Source organism: Cynocephalus volans, chromosome X (assembly GCF_027409185.1).
Source record: "Cynocephalus volans isolate mCynVol1 chromosome X, mCynVol1.pri, whole genome shotgun sequence".
Classification (NCBI taxonomy): Eukaryota; Metazoa; Chordata; class Mammalia; order Dermoptera; family Cynocephalidae; genus Cynocephalus; species Cynocephalus volans.
Genome location: NC_084478.1, coordinates 51655840 through 51673193, shown reverse-complemented (window position 1 = coordinate 51673193; position 17354 = coordinate 51655840). Strand labels below are relative to the sequence as shown.

At 41.6% G+C, this 17354-nt stretch overlaps 1 protein-coding gene across 1 annotated transcript; it reads right to left on the bottom strand.

The window, feature by feature from the left end:
* Window positions 1-268: 268 nt before the first annotated feature.
* Window positions 269-817, bottom strand: LOC134367193 (ferritin heavy chain-like). The gene has a single exon (XM_063083844.1). The coding sequence runs from the start codon at window positions 815-817 to the stop codon at window positions 269-271; it is 549 nt and encodes a 182-aa protein (XP_062939914.1).
* Between the last annotated feature and the right edge of the window lie 16537 nt (window positions 818-17354).

The following is a 17354-nucleotide window of genomic DNA, read 5'->3' as shown; positions in this document are numbered from 1 at the left end:
ATGTGGATGGGGCGGGGGTGGGTGGAGACAGACCCCCTGGATACCAGTTTTAAACCTGCATAGGGATTTGCCCTCATCCTTAAAAGGTGAGAGTTTTGCACACACGAATCAATTAGACACCTTTATTTCTTTGCGAACCAAATAAATTTATTGGGAGCAATGGCAAAACTGGAAGGAAAAACTTAAGTGAACTTCTGGAAAGGGCAACGTGCACGCCCGGCCTGGTTACCTGGGGAAGGCACCCCGTGGCCGTGGGGACAGTCTCATCTCAGTTCTCCTTGTCACCGTCGCCACCCAGGGTGAGCTTGTCAAAGAGGTACTCTGCCATGCCGGCCTCCGGGGCCCCCATCTTGCGCAGGATGGTGAGGTGGCCCCCCAGCTCCTTGATGGCCTTGAACTGCTCCTGCAGGCAGTGGCTCTCCAGGAAGTCGCAGAGGTGCGCGTCGGCCTTGTCGGTGGCCAGGCGGTGCAGGTCCAGGAGGCTCAGGTTGACGCACTTCTCCAGGTGGACGGCAGACTCCATGGCCCTGAGGCCTCTCTCCCAGTTGTCGCGGTCGGGCTTCTTGATGTCGCGCAGGCAGATGCGGCCTCCGCGCTGGTTCTGCAGCCTCATGAGCTTCTCTGCGTGCTCGCGCTTCTCGTGCGACTGGAGCAGGAAGTAGCGGGCGAAGTGCGGGAGGGCCACGTCGCCGCGATCGAAGTAGAAGGCCATGGACAGGTAGACGTAGGAGGCGTAGAGCTCCAGGTTGATCTGGCTGTTGACGGCGGCCTCGCAGTCCGGGTGGTAGTTCTGGCGCACCTGCGAGGGCCTGGCCATGGCAGCCATGGCTGGTGTGGGCACGGGTGTGGAATGGGACCGGAAGTAGACAGTGGTGACCTTTGGTGGGGGGGTTGTAGTTCCGGAAGGGTGGGGATCATGCACTCAATGGGGACCAGAGGTCAGAGGTCACATGGTTGAGGGTCAGAAACAGAGGTTGGGGTGGGGGTCAAGGGTCTTGGGGCTTGTGGGGGTTGGAGTCCAGGGGTTCTGGGGTCAGGGGGGAGTCTAGGTGACAGGAAGTTGTCAGTGCAGTCCGTTGGCGGGGAGGAGGGAGACAGGGTAGGGGCCAGAGGTCAGGGGTCCGGGGCTGCAGGGAGCAGACAGTCAGGATTACAGGGTTTGGGTTAGGAGGGTTGAAGGTCAGGGGATCAGGGGCGGTAGGGGTGGGGCCCAAGCACTGAGTTCCATCTACAACCAGGGCGATTCTGCAAGGTCTGGCTACTGTTTTTTAATTGTGCAATAGCGTTTATAGTGTCCAAAGACTTTCTCTTGTCCTGTAATTGTTCCTTCTATAACAGCCTGTTCTCATTTTATAAGCCTATTGTCTTCCTTAAAATTCTGAGAAAAAGAATTTTAAATTTTTGGTAAAGTTGTCAGTGTTTTTCTGTAATTGTTTTTCCCCTCCAGAATTAGTTCTGTTTTGTTCATCATGATCTCCTCTTGACTTTCTTCAAATGTCTGGCAAATCCATTCATGACTGGGAATAAAGTACTCGATCTATTCGCCTAGGTAATTAGCATGGGTCTCATCTGTGGGTGTGATGCATTTCACTAACAGGCCTCTCCTGTGAATGGGAGGGCAGGTGTGTCAATTAGGGCGTGGTCTTCTTTGGATGCAGCTTGCTGGTGGTTTAGAAACCAACCCAAATTGCCAAAATAAACGTCATTTCTGACACTGGAAGACTATAGTGTTTTCCCCTCCTAACTCGATGTGTGCCTCTGTTTTGATTCACTTCCATGTCTGCTGTGCAGTTCTGCAGTTGTCTCAAGCTCTGCCCTAATTTTGGAGCCCTTCCTGGTCAAATAATTGTCTGTAATTTTAGAGGACTGAAAGGGGTCAAATGTTCCTGGTGCTTACTGTCCAGTGTAAGCGGAAGTGGAGGAGTGTCAGAGCTGGGCAGGGGCAGGCAGATCTGTTGTTCAGTGAGTAACTCCTTAATCTCACGGTTGACTTAAGTTCTTCTGCAGTGCTTCTTTTTGACTGATGCTCTTTTTGAACTTTCTCTGGGCTTTGGTTTTCTGTTGCAAGTGCTTCAAGTTTTCTGAATTAAGCAATCTGATAGCCTCTGCTTTTCCTGTATTTCAGGAATTCCTCACATTTTCTGGTCAGCTTCCCTTTCGTGTGTGTGTGTAGAATATTTTGTGTGTGTTTAGCCACTACCATGATTCAATTATCATTGTTTTAAATTTCTGAAAATGCAAATAATTTTATGAATAGGTGATATATACACATAGTTCAAAAGCCATGCAGCTGTCCTCTCTGCAGGGAACCAGTGATTACTTGTTAGAATCAGGAAGAGAAAGAGGAAGAAATAATATTCATGTTAAGCAAAATTATAGAGGTGTAAGAGAGGAAACTTGAGAAACATATTCTTTAGAAGCACATTCTTTTCAAGTGCACATGGATCATTTACCAAGATAGAGCATACTCTAGGCCATACAGCAAGATAAATTTAAATGGATTCAAATCACACAAAATGTGTTTTCTGACTACAGTGGAAGTAAACTAGAAATCATTAACAGAAAAATAACTGGAAAACTTCCAAATATTTGGAAACTAATAATATACTTCTAAACAATCCATGGCTACTTCTAACAGCCTACTCTGAGTTATGGCGGCAAAGGCATGATGTAAAGCCAGAATTTAAAATGGAAGCAGAGCGTAAAGATTTGGAATATTTGCAGCCTGGACATGTGGTAGAGAAATGGAGAGCCAGAGAAAAATGCAAGGGTGAAGTAGACAAACTGATTGCTAAATACATTATCTAGGCAGTGAAGCAGCCAGATGCTAAGAGCCAAGACAATGAGAGAAAAGCCCTGAAGGCATTTCAGAAGTCTGGAAGGGTGCCCCACCCATCACAGGCCCTGAGGCCTAGAAGGACTGGGTTGTCCTGGAGGACAGACCTGAGGCACAGCTGCCCTCCGGATTCTGCTCCCTGAATCCCAGCTGCTCCAGCTGGAGGGACCCCAAGTGTGGTTCGTGCAGCAGCACTGGAGAGTAGAGGCCCCAAACTTCAGTGGTGTCCACGTTGTGTTAAGTCTGCAGGCCGGCAGGACGTGAGAGCAGTGGAGGCGTGGCAGCCTCCACCCAGATTCCAGAGGATATATGGAAAAGCTTGGAAGCCCAGGCACAGACCTGCCACAGGGGTGGAGCCACCACAGAGGTCATCTACTAGATCAATGCTGAGCAGAAAAGTGGGGTCGGAGCCCACACAGAGAGCCCCCACCAGGGAAATGTCTAGTAGAGCCAATGCAGCAGGGCTGCCGCCAGGACCCCGACACTGCAGGGCCACTGGTAACGTGCAATGTAGGCCTTGAAAAGCCACAGGCACCAGTGTGGCCCGCTGCGCTGTGCCTGGCAGAGCTGTGAGAACAAGGCTGCCTGATGCTTTGGGGGCCCAGATGCCCGATTGTGCCCAGGATGCAGGACTTGGAGTCAAAGAGCATTATTTTGGAGATTTAAGACATAATAACCCTGCTGGGTTTGGGGCTTGTTTGGGACCCGTTTTTCCTTTCTTCTGGCCTATTCCTCCGTTTTGGAATGGGAGTGTATACCCAATGTCTGTTCCACCATTGTATCTAGGCAGTAGATAAATTTGGTTTTGTTTTTCAGGTTCACAGCTGGAAGGACTTTTGCTTTTGGTCTCAGATGAGACTTTGGACTTTTAAGTTGGTGCTGGAACAAGCTAAGACTTTCGGGACTGTTGGGATGGAATGATTGTATTTTGTATGTGAGAGGAACATGAGTTTTGGGGGACCAGGGGCTGAATGATGGAGTTTGGATGTGTTGTCCCCTCCAAAACTCATGTGGAAATTTGATCCCTAATGTGGCAGTGTTGGAAACTGATTGAATCATGGGGGTGGATTCCTCAAGAATGGATTAATGCTGTCCCTGGCGGAGGGGGGATTAATGAATGAGTTCTTGCTCTATTAGTTCCCGCGAGAGCTCGTTACTTAAAAAGACCCTGGCACCTTCTCTCTCTCTCTCTCTTGCTTCCTCTCGTCATGTGATCTGCTTGTACCCGCCAGCTGCTGCCACTTTTCTGCCATGAGTAGAAGCAGCCTGAGGCCCGTGCCAGATGCAACCGTCCCAGAATCATAAGCCAAATAAGCCTCTTTTCCTTATGACCCAGTCTCAGGTGTTTTGGTTATAGCAACACAAAATGGACTAAATCAATGGTACATGGATTTTATCTTAATAAGGCCATTATAAAAAAAAAAAAAAGAGAGAGAGAGAGAACAGTGTCAGCCGAAAAGCAGGATGTGCAATGGAGATGAAATTCAGAGTAGCGACTGTGTAGCTCATTTGCCATGAAAAGTTATTACTTTCATGGTTGGGCAATATTGAAGGACGCTAATTTGTATATTGATGACGACTTCTTATCTTCTACTCAGGAATATAACCCATGAAGAAGGCATTTACAAAAGGAAGTTTTACGTTCCTTAAGGGAAATGAAACTGGTTAAATTAAATCCATCAACAAATATTAATTTCTATATGTGAGGCTCTGTTCTTAGTTATACTGCAGAGGAAAGAAACCTTTAGAAACAAATTTCTGGCTTATAAAAACACACAAACATGGTGCATGTACTATACTTCAAGAAATATATATATTTGTGTGTGCCCCTAAAATAGGTTGACTTTACCCTTCAGGCCACAGCTGTCGTAAATGTGCGTTTTTAAAATTTTATTTTCTTTGCCTTTCTTTCATCATTCATCTTGAACAGTGGCTCTTGCCACTAGATGGAAGCCTAACAACACGTCTTCGAATGCTTTTTTGAAAATTACTTGATTTATTCATACTAGATTTGCAGCATGAACAAAAGCTGCCACTAGCTGTTAAAGTCTGAATTCTCCTCTGTGTTTATTGCATAATTGCCCAGTATGAGTAATTTATTGATGTCACAGTCAGTCACTGCAATCATCAAAGCTGTAAGTCAGTCTGGGCCTAGCACCTATTTGGAGACCCAAGACAGTGAGACTGGGCTCTTACATTCCTCTTCTCCCTGCCACTCCAGGAACTCTGTTGTATTCTGTCCCCTTGTGGTAGATTGTATTACTTACTCACAACTATTTCTTCCCTCCTTGTCCTATGACTTTACTGGAGGTGGTAAATTAAATACTTCCCTGCTCCCTGATCTTGAGTCACTTGCTTTGATAAATGTCATTTGCTTTGATAAATGGTATATGAGAAGATAGAAGGTTTTCCAAATTTGGCCAGGAGCCATAAATGTGCTTCCATGGTTGGGCTTGGCCTGTTATGTTTCTTGAATCCACTACTTAAAAGAATATGCCCTGGGCGTGTTGCAGAATGAGGAGACATGTAGAGCAGGCCTGAATCCAACCCAAAAAAGTCAACTCACAGCCAATTCTAGCAGATAACATCTGAGTTCTACAAAAGTCATTCTTGTAAACCTGTGAATGAGATTTGAGGGTTGCATGTTAGATAGATTTAATGCAGTAAAATTGCCTAAGACAACTCCCCAAAACACAAGAGTTTCATACCTAGTTCTTTTACTGAAGTGGTTCACTTGTGTGGAATGATAGCAGCCAGAACTTTGTTATTCTCAGTTATAAATAGATAATGGCTGTTAGTAATTGCAAATTGGTGCCTGGCAAAGTTGATTTCATGTTTCAATTCACTTCAGTAAATACTTTAATAAAAATATGTCAAAGAGGAAAATTTCACCTTTCTGTGGTTTCCAGGACTCAATTGCCATGAAAATCAGCAAACTTCAAGGACCAACGTGATCCGTTTTTTTATAAATGCAAGGAAAACTATCTCCTAGGTGCAAGTTATTTGGCTTTGTTTGGTTCTTTATGGGGTGTATGAAGTCAATTTCCCTTATAGAGTACCATGTGGTAGATAGAATAATGCCTTCTTCCCAACTCCCAAGATGTCTATATCTTAAGATCTGGACTTTGTAAATAGTTACCTTACATGATAAAAGAAATTTTTCAGATGCGATTAAATTAAGGACCTGGAGATGGGAAGATTATCATGGATTATTTGGGTGAGCCAAATCTAATCACATGGGTCCTTTAAAGAGGAGAAATTTTCCCATTTATGTTCAGAGAAAGCTGTGACTATTAAAGAAGAGTCATGGAGACAGCATTGCTGACTGAACATTGAAGAAGAAGGCCACAAGCAAAGAAATGTGGGCAACCTCTCGAAGCTGGAAAAGACAAAGAAACATTTTACCCTAGAGCCTCCTAAAGGAATACAGCCCTGCTGACACCTTGATTTTCGTCCAGTGAGACCTGTATCAGACTTCTGACCCACTGAAGTATATGATATATTTGTGTTGTTTTAAGCCACTAAATGTATGATAATTGGTTGCAGCATCAATAGAAAACTAATACATGATGTACAGCAATCTTTCTCTTAAAGGGATAATTTTTTATTTAAAAAGACTTTATGTTTATAACAGTTTCAGGTTTATAGAGAAATTGCGCAGAAAGTGCAGATAGTTCCCATACCTCTCCCAACATACATACACACTTTCTCCTACTATTAATGTGTTACATTAGTGTGGTACATTTATTACAATTATGAACTAATGTTGATGTATTATCATTGAACCAATTTTACTTTAGGGCTCCCTCTTTGTGTTCTACAGTTCTATGGGTTTTGCCAAACGCATCATGTCATGTATTCACCATTACAGTATCATACAGAATACTTTTGCTGCCATAAAATTCCTCTGCCTTCCACCTGTTCATCCCTCCTTCTCTCCCTTTCCTCTCCCAAAGCTCTGGCAATCATTGATTTTTTTTCAAAGGGATAACTTTTTTTAATGTTCAATATTTTTATTGTGGTAATGATTTCACAAGTGTATTCATATGTCAAAACTTACTACATTGTATATTTTAAATATGTGCAGTTATGTAATTAACCCTCAATAATGCTGTTATTTATTTTTATTGGTTATGAATATTCATGAGAAACAAAGCTGATCGTCACCCCTCAGGCCTAAGAGGTGATGACCAGATTCATACTGGCAGCATGCCCATTACCACAAATAGCATTTGTACTCCGTGTCCCCCACCCAATTAACCCCAACCTCCCTCCCCCTCCCCCTTTCCCACCCACTCCACTTTGGAGCCCAAGGAATGCTCTCTCCTTCTGCAAGTCCAACACACTACTGTGGTCTTTCTTTCCTTCCTTCTTTCTCTCTTAGCTCCCACATATGAGTGAGCACATGCAGTATTTATCCCTCTGTGCTTTGCTTCTATTGCTCAACATAAGTTTCTCCACGTTCATCCATGTTGCTGCAAATGGGAGAATTTCATTCTTTTTTTATGGCTGAGTAGTATTCCATGGTCTATATATATACCACATTTTCCTTATCCAATCATCCATTGATGGACATTTAGGGATGATTTTTGAGGGACTAACAGTTCCTTAAAACGGGAAGGTCTTTAATTTTTTAAATCTATATATATTACAGAGAATGAGTAGATGAAATAAAACTATGTGTTGAGAGTTTTATGTGGATTTTTTTCTTCTACATGTTTTCTAAGGGTAAAAAAAAAAAAAAAATCACATTAGAAACACTTATAGGTGCCTTTTTATGGTATCCTGTCTGGATTTGAAGCCCAACTCTTGTAATTATTGTTGATCCTTATTATTTGCATTTTCCATATTTGCAATTTTGCCTATTCACTAAAATTCGTTTGTAACCCCAGAGTCAAAATTTGTGGCACTTTCATGCTCATTCATGGACATTCACAGAGTACCAAAAATTTGAATCACCCAATAGGCATGTTCCCAGCTGACATTGAAGAATGCAACTCTCTGTCTTCTTGATTGAGCTCTCATACTGTAAGCAAGTTGTCCTTTCATGGTATATTTAGTGCAATATTTTTTACATTTTGTGCTTTTTGGATGATTTCACTGTTATAGTAGCCCCCAAGTATAGCGCTGAAGGGCCATCCAGTATTCCTAAGTACAAGAAGGCTGTGATGCGCCTTATGGAGAAAATATATGTGTTAGATAAGCTTCATTCAGGCATGAGTTATAGAGCTGTTGGCTATGAGTTCAATGTTAATGATTCAACAATATATATTAAATAAGCTGTCTTTCAACACAGCATATGCAAAACAAGGTTTTGTATTGATTACATGATGAAAATATGACCAGAGGCTCACAGGAACCTAACTCTATATTTCCCCTAGGAGCAGTCAGTCAGTATTTGCTAACTCAGTGTATTCAGTGACTTTATAGAACATAACTACTACAAATAACAAGAATCTACTGTACTTAGCTGACTGACCTTATTCCTCATAGGGCCTTCATTTGTATTTAGTAAATTTGGGATTATAATCTTCTTTGAGGGTCCTTTCTTCCTGATAGTTCCACTTTCCCACCACTTTTTATTTAAATAAAACACGCATGCAGAGAGGTGCACAAGTCATACATGTAGAGTTCAATGAATTTTCACAAAATGGATGTACTCATGTAACCAGTAACTAGATCGTGAAATAGAACATTCCAAACTGCCCAGAAGCCCCTTCTTTGTAATGTTTCCCATTCACCATATCACCGAACAGGAACCATGTTGCAGTTCGGTTTCTTGGGAAACAGACCCTGAGATGGTGAATTCTCAGAGGAAGTTGATTAGGAAGTGGAGTGAAGGAAACAGAGTTTGACAGAGAAGGGAGATGGGCTGCAGAACAGTCACAATTGAGTCCTCAGCTGACCCCATGAAGTACTCTGAAGCAGTGATAGCTCTGCAGGGTTGTCCCAAATTGGGACAAGGGGACTGGGCCTTAGTACCCTCACATCAAACATCATTAGATGTGGAGTAACCAGGAAAAGAGTGTGACCTTAAGAGAAGGGGTCTCTATAGTCAAGGGTAACTAACTCCTGGAGAGGGCTGACAGCGGAGGGCTGTCAGCAAACTTCCCTGCCGGATCTGAGGAATAAGTCCCAAAGGGAAATGGGAACAACGTAACAGAGTGTCTCTTACACGCCATTGTCCTTCTAACAGTATAGATTAGTTTAGCATGTTTTTTAACTCTGTGTAATTGGAATTATACAATATGTCCATTTTTGCATCTGGCTTCCTTCACCCAGCATTCTGCTTTGTGGAATTCATCCATGTTGTAGTATGAATCAATAGCTTATTAATTTTTATTGATTATTTTATTAATATACCACAATTGATTGGTCTAGTCTGCTATTTATTGACATTTTGATTGTTTAAAATTCAGGAATATTAGGAATAACATCTCTTTATAAATATTTTGGTGAACATATTTATGCATTTTTCTTGCGTATATGTTGCTGGGTCACAAGGTTCAGCCTCAGAAGATATTACCAGTTCTCCAGTGGTTGAGTAAATTTGCATTCCCACAAGCAGTGTATAAGTGTTCCATTTGCTCTAAATCTTTCTCAGCATTTGGTATCTTCAATCTCACTTATTTTTAACACACTAGTCTTTCTTCTTAGTCAGTAAGCCTTTGATTGCCAGCGACCTAACTAAAACTGGTTTAGGCACAAAGGAAAAGTTGGTGGAAGGACGCTGGGATATTTCTTGTAAGCTCAGGGATCTCTGGATCCAGGAGGAATATCACCAGAATCTTCTCATCATATTGCAACGTTTATCTCTGGTTTTCTATGCCTAGGAGCTTTCTCTGTGTATTCAAGGATATTTCAAAAAAGTTCATGGAAAAATAGAATTAAAAGATAATATGGATCTTCCCATGAACTTTTTGAAGTATTACTTTCCTCTACATGGCAGGGAATATGGTTTCCAAAGTCTTATGAGGATTATAGTTTCAACCTCAGAAAAGACTCTCTTTCCCAAACTCTAATTTGAAAAATCCTGTTTGTTAGAATTTTAGGCTACTCAAACTAATAACCTCTGTATCTTTCCCTCCAAATGTTGATCCAATTGATAGGCACAGGACTCAGATGACTAAAGAACAGGATTTACATCTATAGCCAAATGGACCTCTAATACTTTTCAGTACCCCAGATTAGAGAAACTTACTGTGTCAGAGACTGTACGTTCAACAAACCTCATTTCTTTTTTTCTCTTGCTCATATAAGTAGGCTATACTTTTCTAGCTACCCTTGTGATTGAGAGTGGCCATGTACTGAGTTCTGGCTAGTGGAATATGAGAAGAATGGATGTATGCCATAATCAGGCCTAGATCATAGGAAACCCCCTGTGCAATCCATCTGTGTAATGAAGAAGAGATAGCAATCCTAGAATATGACATATCCACAGTATAGAATGAGCCTGAGACTTTTTTTAAATTTTATTTTATTTTATCAATAAACAATGTGGTTGATTTTTGTAGCCCATTACTGAATCCTCCCTCACCCTCCCTCTCCCCCCTCCCTCCCATCAACCTCATATCTGTTCACTTGCCTTAACAACTTCAAGGAATTGTGATTGTTGTGTCTTCCCTCCCACCCACCATTGCTGGCAAGGTTGCAGAGAAAAAGGAACTCTCATACATTGTTGGTGGGACTGCAAAATGGTGTAGCCTTTATGGAAAATGGTATGGAGGTTCCTCAAACAATTGCAGAGAGATCTGCCATATGACCCAGCTATCCCACTGCTGGGAATATACCCAGAGGAATGGATACCATCAAGTCGAAGGTATACCTGTTCCCCAACGTTCATCACAGCACTCTTTACAATAGCTAAGGGTTGGAACCAGCCCAAATGTCCATCATCAGATGAGTGGATACGGAAACGGTGGTATACCTACACAATGGAATACTACTCTGCTATAAAAAGACTGAAATACTGCCATTTGCAACAACATGGATGGACCTAGGGAGAATTATATTAAGTGAAACAAGTCAGGCACAGAAAGAGCAATATCACATGTTCTCACTTATTTGTGGGAGCTAAAAATAAATAAATACATGAGCCTGATACTTTGAATGACATATGGCGAACATCTCCATTTTGCTGCCACCACCAACCTACACTGGACCTTAATAAGAACAAAAAACATCAATTTACTTCAAAAGGTAAAGAGATTTGAAATCTTTGTTATAGCAAATAGCCTCCTCTGACTAATCTAATTTCCCAGTCAAAGAAAGTGCTGGATTAACACAGGCTTTACCCACAGGGCCCTGTAGGCTTATAGCATAGAAAAGCATTCTAGGGCTGGCCCGTGGCTCACTCGGTAGAGTGCGGTGCTGATAACACCAAGGCCACGGGTTCGGATCCTATATAGGGATGGCCGGTTTGCTCACGGGCTGAGCGTGGTGCTGACAACACCAAGCCAAGGGTTGAGATCCCCTTACCGGTCATCTTTAAGAAAAAAAAAAAAAAAAAAAGAAAAGCATTCTAGAAGACACCGTCTCTGTGGAAAGGCAGATGAAGAAAAGGAAACGTTTAGAAAGGGCTGAGTCTTCCATTTGCTTATTTCACTAATAATATATGTCAGTCCTGCTTCCTCTTTCCCTCCTGGAAGGTGGAATGAAAAATCTCTCGTGGACACATGAGGAGCAAGGAAAAAGTTTTTCCTTCTCCCTCAATGCTGGGGAATAAATCAGGTTGATCCACAGGTGCCTAAACTTAAGCCAGCAACAGAAGGCACAAGGGGCAGAGACCACGACTGTCTGACGCCTGAGCCAGTCTGCTGTGGTGAGGGAGGTGGGTCCTGGAAGGACATGGGGGCAACCCCAGCAACTCCATAATTGGAGTGTGTATTTGTGTGGAAGCAGTTCTGTTAGCTGTCTAGGTAGAGGAAGAGGCATAAAAAGTCAAAAGTTAACAATTGTTAATTGTTCCTTGTGACTTATCTTATGCAAACAGTTTGTTTTGTAGGACTCACTGCTCCAGGAAGGATATCCTGTTGCCAATCTGTATAGAACTGGTTTCAACCAGCTGAGGGGCTTCCAGGGTAAGCTATAGCTGGACTCCGCTCACTATAATGCTGAATTTTCTGCCCAGGGAAGAGCTTAAGCTTCATTTACGTAACATCAGATATACAGACAAACATGACCAAGGACAGCACCTGAACCAGACTAAGCCCACCTTAAGAGAGCCTTACTTAAAATACTTTTTGCATATTCATACTTTTCTTCAATAAAAGGGGCTTCCCTGCCATTTCCAAGGAGGCACTGTTTTGCTTATTATCCCTTGTTCTCCTTGCTTGCTGCAAGTAATAAAGCTTTCCTAACCTGTGTCTCGGTTGCATTAATTGATCGATGCTCTTGAGATGGGCCCACTGAGTCCAGTAACAGTTCCTCTGGAAAAGGGGATGATTCCAGAAATGGTGGGAGGCTAAGTAGATGCTACAACAGCTGGTACCATTCAGTCTTCCCACTGAACCATGAGGTCCACAGAGTTAGAGTAAGGCCCATGTCTGTCTGTGTCTCCTACACTGCACACCAGGCCAGACACTTAGCACATTCTTCACTGTTGGAAAAGAGTATAGAGAGAAAGGAGCAGCAAAAGTGGGCTCAGAAAGCAAAGGAACAAACTGTTTGAGGCATCTGCGGGGAATGGAAAGTGGCTTCAGCTCCCAAATACACACGTGAAATGCCTGTGGGCAGAGTTGTCTGTCAGCGCCCTCCATCAAGCCCAGGATTTGGGAGTCTAGCCACAGTGAGCACAGATTAATAAAGGTGACCAGGGAACCATTCTCTGCTCTGTCACCAGATAAGAAATGGATAATTTAAAAAGTGCTTACCCGAATGGATGATTTCCTACATTCTCTCCAATCCTCTAATACCTGTGAGGTTGGAATTGTATTTTATCATTATACCAATGAAGAAACTGAGGTCCAGAATGTAAATTACTTGCCCAAGATGATATAAAAACTGGATTCAACGTTAGGTCTGATGTTCAACTATCACCCTAGGATCTCAATCTTGTCTCTAATAAAATGGGGTACATAGGACATGGGTCATATACTTTCTTGATGCCTCTCTGGGCTATAAGTAATATTAGAACAAAGAGGTATAGACAGAAGCAGCAAGTAGCTGTTATGATTCTATACCATGTTGGGGCTCAGAGGCTGTTACCCCCAAATATGGTGCGTCGACATGATGGGATAAAGAAGCAGCCTCAAGGTCTCTCTGATTTTCCCCGAACCCCATCTCTCAATCCTCTGTCACTCTCCAAAGCACAGGTTAAAGCTGTTCTCTTATCTATTTAAAGTCCTGACCACCAGAGGAAAAGACAATTACTCTCTGCCTTTCCTTGAGTTTTCATTAACTTAATTCATATTTCAGGAAGAAAGACTGCAGACTGTTAACATACCTGGACAGACTTTTGTTACAGACCATTGCCTTTATTTTGGTCCCATTCGGTATATTGAAGAGAATCATTTACCATTGTCTGCTCTGCAGGCCAAATAGACTTTGTCCCAGGCATTGTATGTTCTCCAGGCCCATTGAGTCCCTCTAAAGATCATTTACTCCTATACTCTCCATCTCTCCTTTCTCTATGAAGAGAGGTATATAAGCATCTGTACTCCATTGGGTTACTGGGCAATCATTCTATGATTCTCCCATGCTATGCATGTTAAAATAAAATTTGTTATGCCTTTTCTTTGTATTAATCTGAATTTCTCAGTGATTTTTAGTGAATTGTCAGGGGTGAAGAGAAAGTTTTCCCTGTGTCCCTACAATCAGCACATCCATTTCTCACCTAAGAGATCATGGGACAGCCCTATCCTTTGGCAAGGCCACCCTTTTACTCACCTTCACAGAACAGATACCCCTTGTTCAATATCTACTGGGAAATGAATTTAAGTAGAGTGTTAAGAAAAAAAAAAAAAAAAAAAAAGGACTGTAGTATGAGATTGAACAAAGCTCTTCCTCAGCAGGTTGCCAAGCCTCTAACCATAGACAGGATGAAGGAGTTTAGGTTCTTTATCACTCTTGGATGTACTGTCTGGCTCCCCAACCCCTGCTGGGTTGTGCTTTATTTACATGCTGTGGGTCTGCATTATAGGTGACATTTCCCCATAAAGAGGTAGTCTGTCATCCTTCTTCAAAGGTCCTAATTAATATTTCATAATATGGGTAAAGCTGATACCTTTGGTTGCCTTTCTTTGTAAGATTAAAATAGGTTTTACAGGAAAATGTGTAGCCTCTCTTCTACAGTATTGTTCCTTGGTCACTTGTCCAAATAACCATTGCTTATCTGCGTACACTTATTTTCACCTCAACTATAACTTTCTGAGGTCTCAAAAAAATTGTCTTTCCTCTTCCATCTCTAAATAGTTTCGTTCCAAATAATTGTTTACTCTTTGGGTTAAGTAAACCAACACTTCTCAAATGAGAATCATAATTCTCCACACCCAATTTTTGAATCTGGTGGTGAACAGTGAGGGTGGTATAAGAGATAATTTTCAGGGTCCACGTTCTGCAGTTACTGTCCAACAAAGAATTGGACTCATTTCTTCCAGAAACTAGTACCCAGAGCAATGGGAATCATCACTGATCCTTAATGCTCTCCTGACAGTTATTTTATGAGTGAGCACGTGTGGTTCAAAAATTCAGTTCCCCAGTTGCACTTCTTATTCTAGCAGAGTTCAAATTGATTCTTCTATCACTGTGGACAGAGGCTGTGACTCTCTTGAGGAGAGTTCCAGTCTAGCAGTGGCCCCAGTGCCACTTTACTGCTTGTCAAATCACCAGTCTCACCCAATGAAGAACATAGAAAAACAGCCACAGGAGGAAGGTGAGCAGTGGAAGTCTAGGGGGTGTGGGCTGCTGTCCATAAACATGCCACATCTTGTTTTACATCCTCTAAGGCAGGGATTGGTTGCAAAAATGCTTGAGGGAACAAGGGTATCCTCCAAAAGTATAGTGTGCAATATGCATTTTTAATAAGAAAAATATTGTCAATTTCCTGGAACCTTTGTCTCTCAAATTATATAGGGCATTTATCCCAATCTTTGGGCTGTAAACCCTGATAGAGAGAGTATATAGGCAGCAGGGTGGTTTCAGAGTTATTGTGGGTGGCCTGCAAATCCATAATTTCACCGAGCCTTGTCTGAAGGCTAAATAATAACTCACAATGGACTGCTTTTTCATAAGTATGTAGATGCTCTTGTGATTAAGAAAATACAAATTCATTTAAAATTTTGTTGCAGGCAGCTGCCCATACACTGTTGGCCTACCCTGGGCTCAGCTGCAGATCATTCCCGTATGCTCTGCCTGAGGGTTTTCTCTGTCCTCAGGAATGAGCGAAGTCCATACCTGGCAGGTCAGAAGTGCTGGGGAATTAATGTCCACAGGAGCAACCCTTGAACAATGAGGAACTGCAGGTGGCACACAAATACTCCAGCTTCTTTGCCATGGAAGGGAAAATTATGAGGTGTGTGCTTCACATGCTCTCTGAGACTCCCCATTAAGCCCCAGTTGCCCATAGCAGCCACTTGATTGGATATGGCATGGCAGTTCATATGTTATGTTGCTGTGTTCGGATGAATGTAATTGACAATACAGACTTTTTGTTAGATGTGATGAAAGAAGATGAACAGTATGTGTAAAGTGTGAGAACATCAAGAGTATGTGTGAAAAGAGATAAACCATACATCCGTGTGCCCACATGCTGGAAGTAAGTCACGGTAGTGAGTAATATGCCAGACCCTAATTATCGACTACACTCACTCTCTTCAATCATCACCATCAAACAATGCCATAGAATTCAATATTCTAGTCTGGGGCTTAAACAGGAAAATGTCATATGACTGCATTTTTATACTGTACAGAGGTGGGAAGAGGGGAAGAGAGGAAGGAGATGGTGGTGATAGTTGTTGAGGTCCTGAGCGATATTGTCTTTGTGGAGAGAAGAAGATTTTTAACATTAGGTCCCAGGAACTAAGAACCTGACTTTTAGAAAGCCCGCACCTTTCAGTCTCGTTTCTCTAAGTTTCGTTCTTCAAGGTCTCTGCTTCCCTAAGTCTCTGCTCCCATGAGCAAGCTGAGCAGGCTATACCCAGAGTGTAAGGTTGTAACTGCTTCCCCTGGCTAGCGCAAGGTTTCTATCTCCCCAAGTCTCTGTTCTCATGAACAAGCTGTACCAGGAATGGAACATTATGACCATCTTCCTAGGCTAGGCCAGATGCTAATCTTAACCCTATAAAAGAAGACACCCTACTGTCTCTCATTGCTGATGCCATTTTTTGGTCCAGCCAGGCAGGTCTGTTTGCCACTTGCTAATAAGACCTTCTTTTCTTCCTTTACCTGGCTAGTGTCTCCTTCCTCAGTGACCTTACATTTATGAGTGAAAAAAGTTCTTTAGGATATGGAGAAGTGTTCCACTTTTTATAAGTTGGGTCTGTTAATTATGTGTACAGTTTAAAAAAACACATTTTATATACTCTTCCATGTTAGGAAATAAGCTTCAAATTATATTCATTATTACCAAACTCAGTGCTAATTCTTTAGTCACTGATGCTGAGTAAGATTGTTGTTTTATAGAACAAGGCAATGGTAAGTGAATATCAATTGGTTGTTGTAGGGAAAAGCCTGTAAAGTTACAGTTTTTGTAAATGGGATATCAAATCATCACCTCTCATGTAATTTTGGAGACTTAATTGCCAAGGGAAGTGCTATGAGTAAAGTTAAATTTGGAAGCTAAATTTAAATCATTTTTATATTGTCAATCAACAGTTCTAAGAATAGCATGACCATATGTTTTCTATACATACATAAAACAAATCTATACTTTTTCTAGTTTCTTCAAATCTCTATGGTAGCTGTTTTTCATGCAATAAAATATTTATGTAGTATTGTATTTATGTATTATCAGGAGCAGAAAATATTTTCTTATGGTTGAGTTATGCAATAATGGTGGTATTTAATACTGGAAAAAGTTACCAGGGAAGCTTCTGGAATTTACTTAAAAAATAGTTTAAATAAGGGAAACTCACCTCTTATGAAAGCCATGAGTGTGAAGGTAAATTAACTAGAATTTATTATCAGTTTAGTTTTGTTATTAGTACAAAGAAGACTTATAGAATTTAAAATATTGTTACATAGTAAACTCAATGATAAACATAAAACAATGAAAGCTATGGTTTTTGCAATACCTGTGTGTTGAAACTATGTTTATGTTAAATGATCTGCTGTGTTCTACCTAAATTACATTTTTGGGGAATGAACTGTCTTGTAATTATGGAAAATTTCAAACATGTAATAAATTCCCGTGTTCTTATCTCTCAGCTTCAACAATTATTAACTCATGGTGATCTTTCTCCCCTTCCCCCTGATAAATTATTTTGAAGAAAATCCTGGACATTTTATTCCTTTGTAAGTATTTCAGGGTATATTTCTAAAAGTGAGCACTCTTTTTTATATAAAAAATTACCACACTATT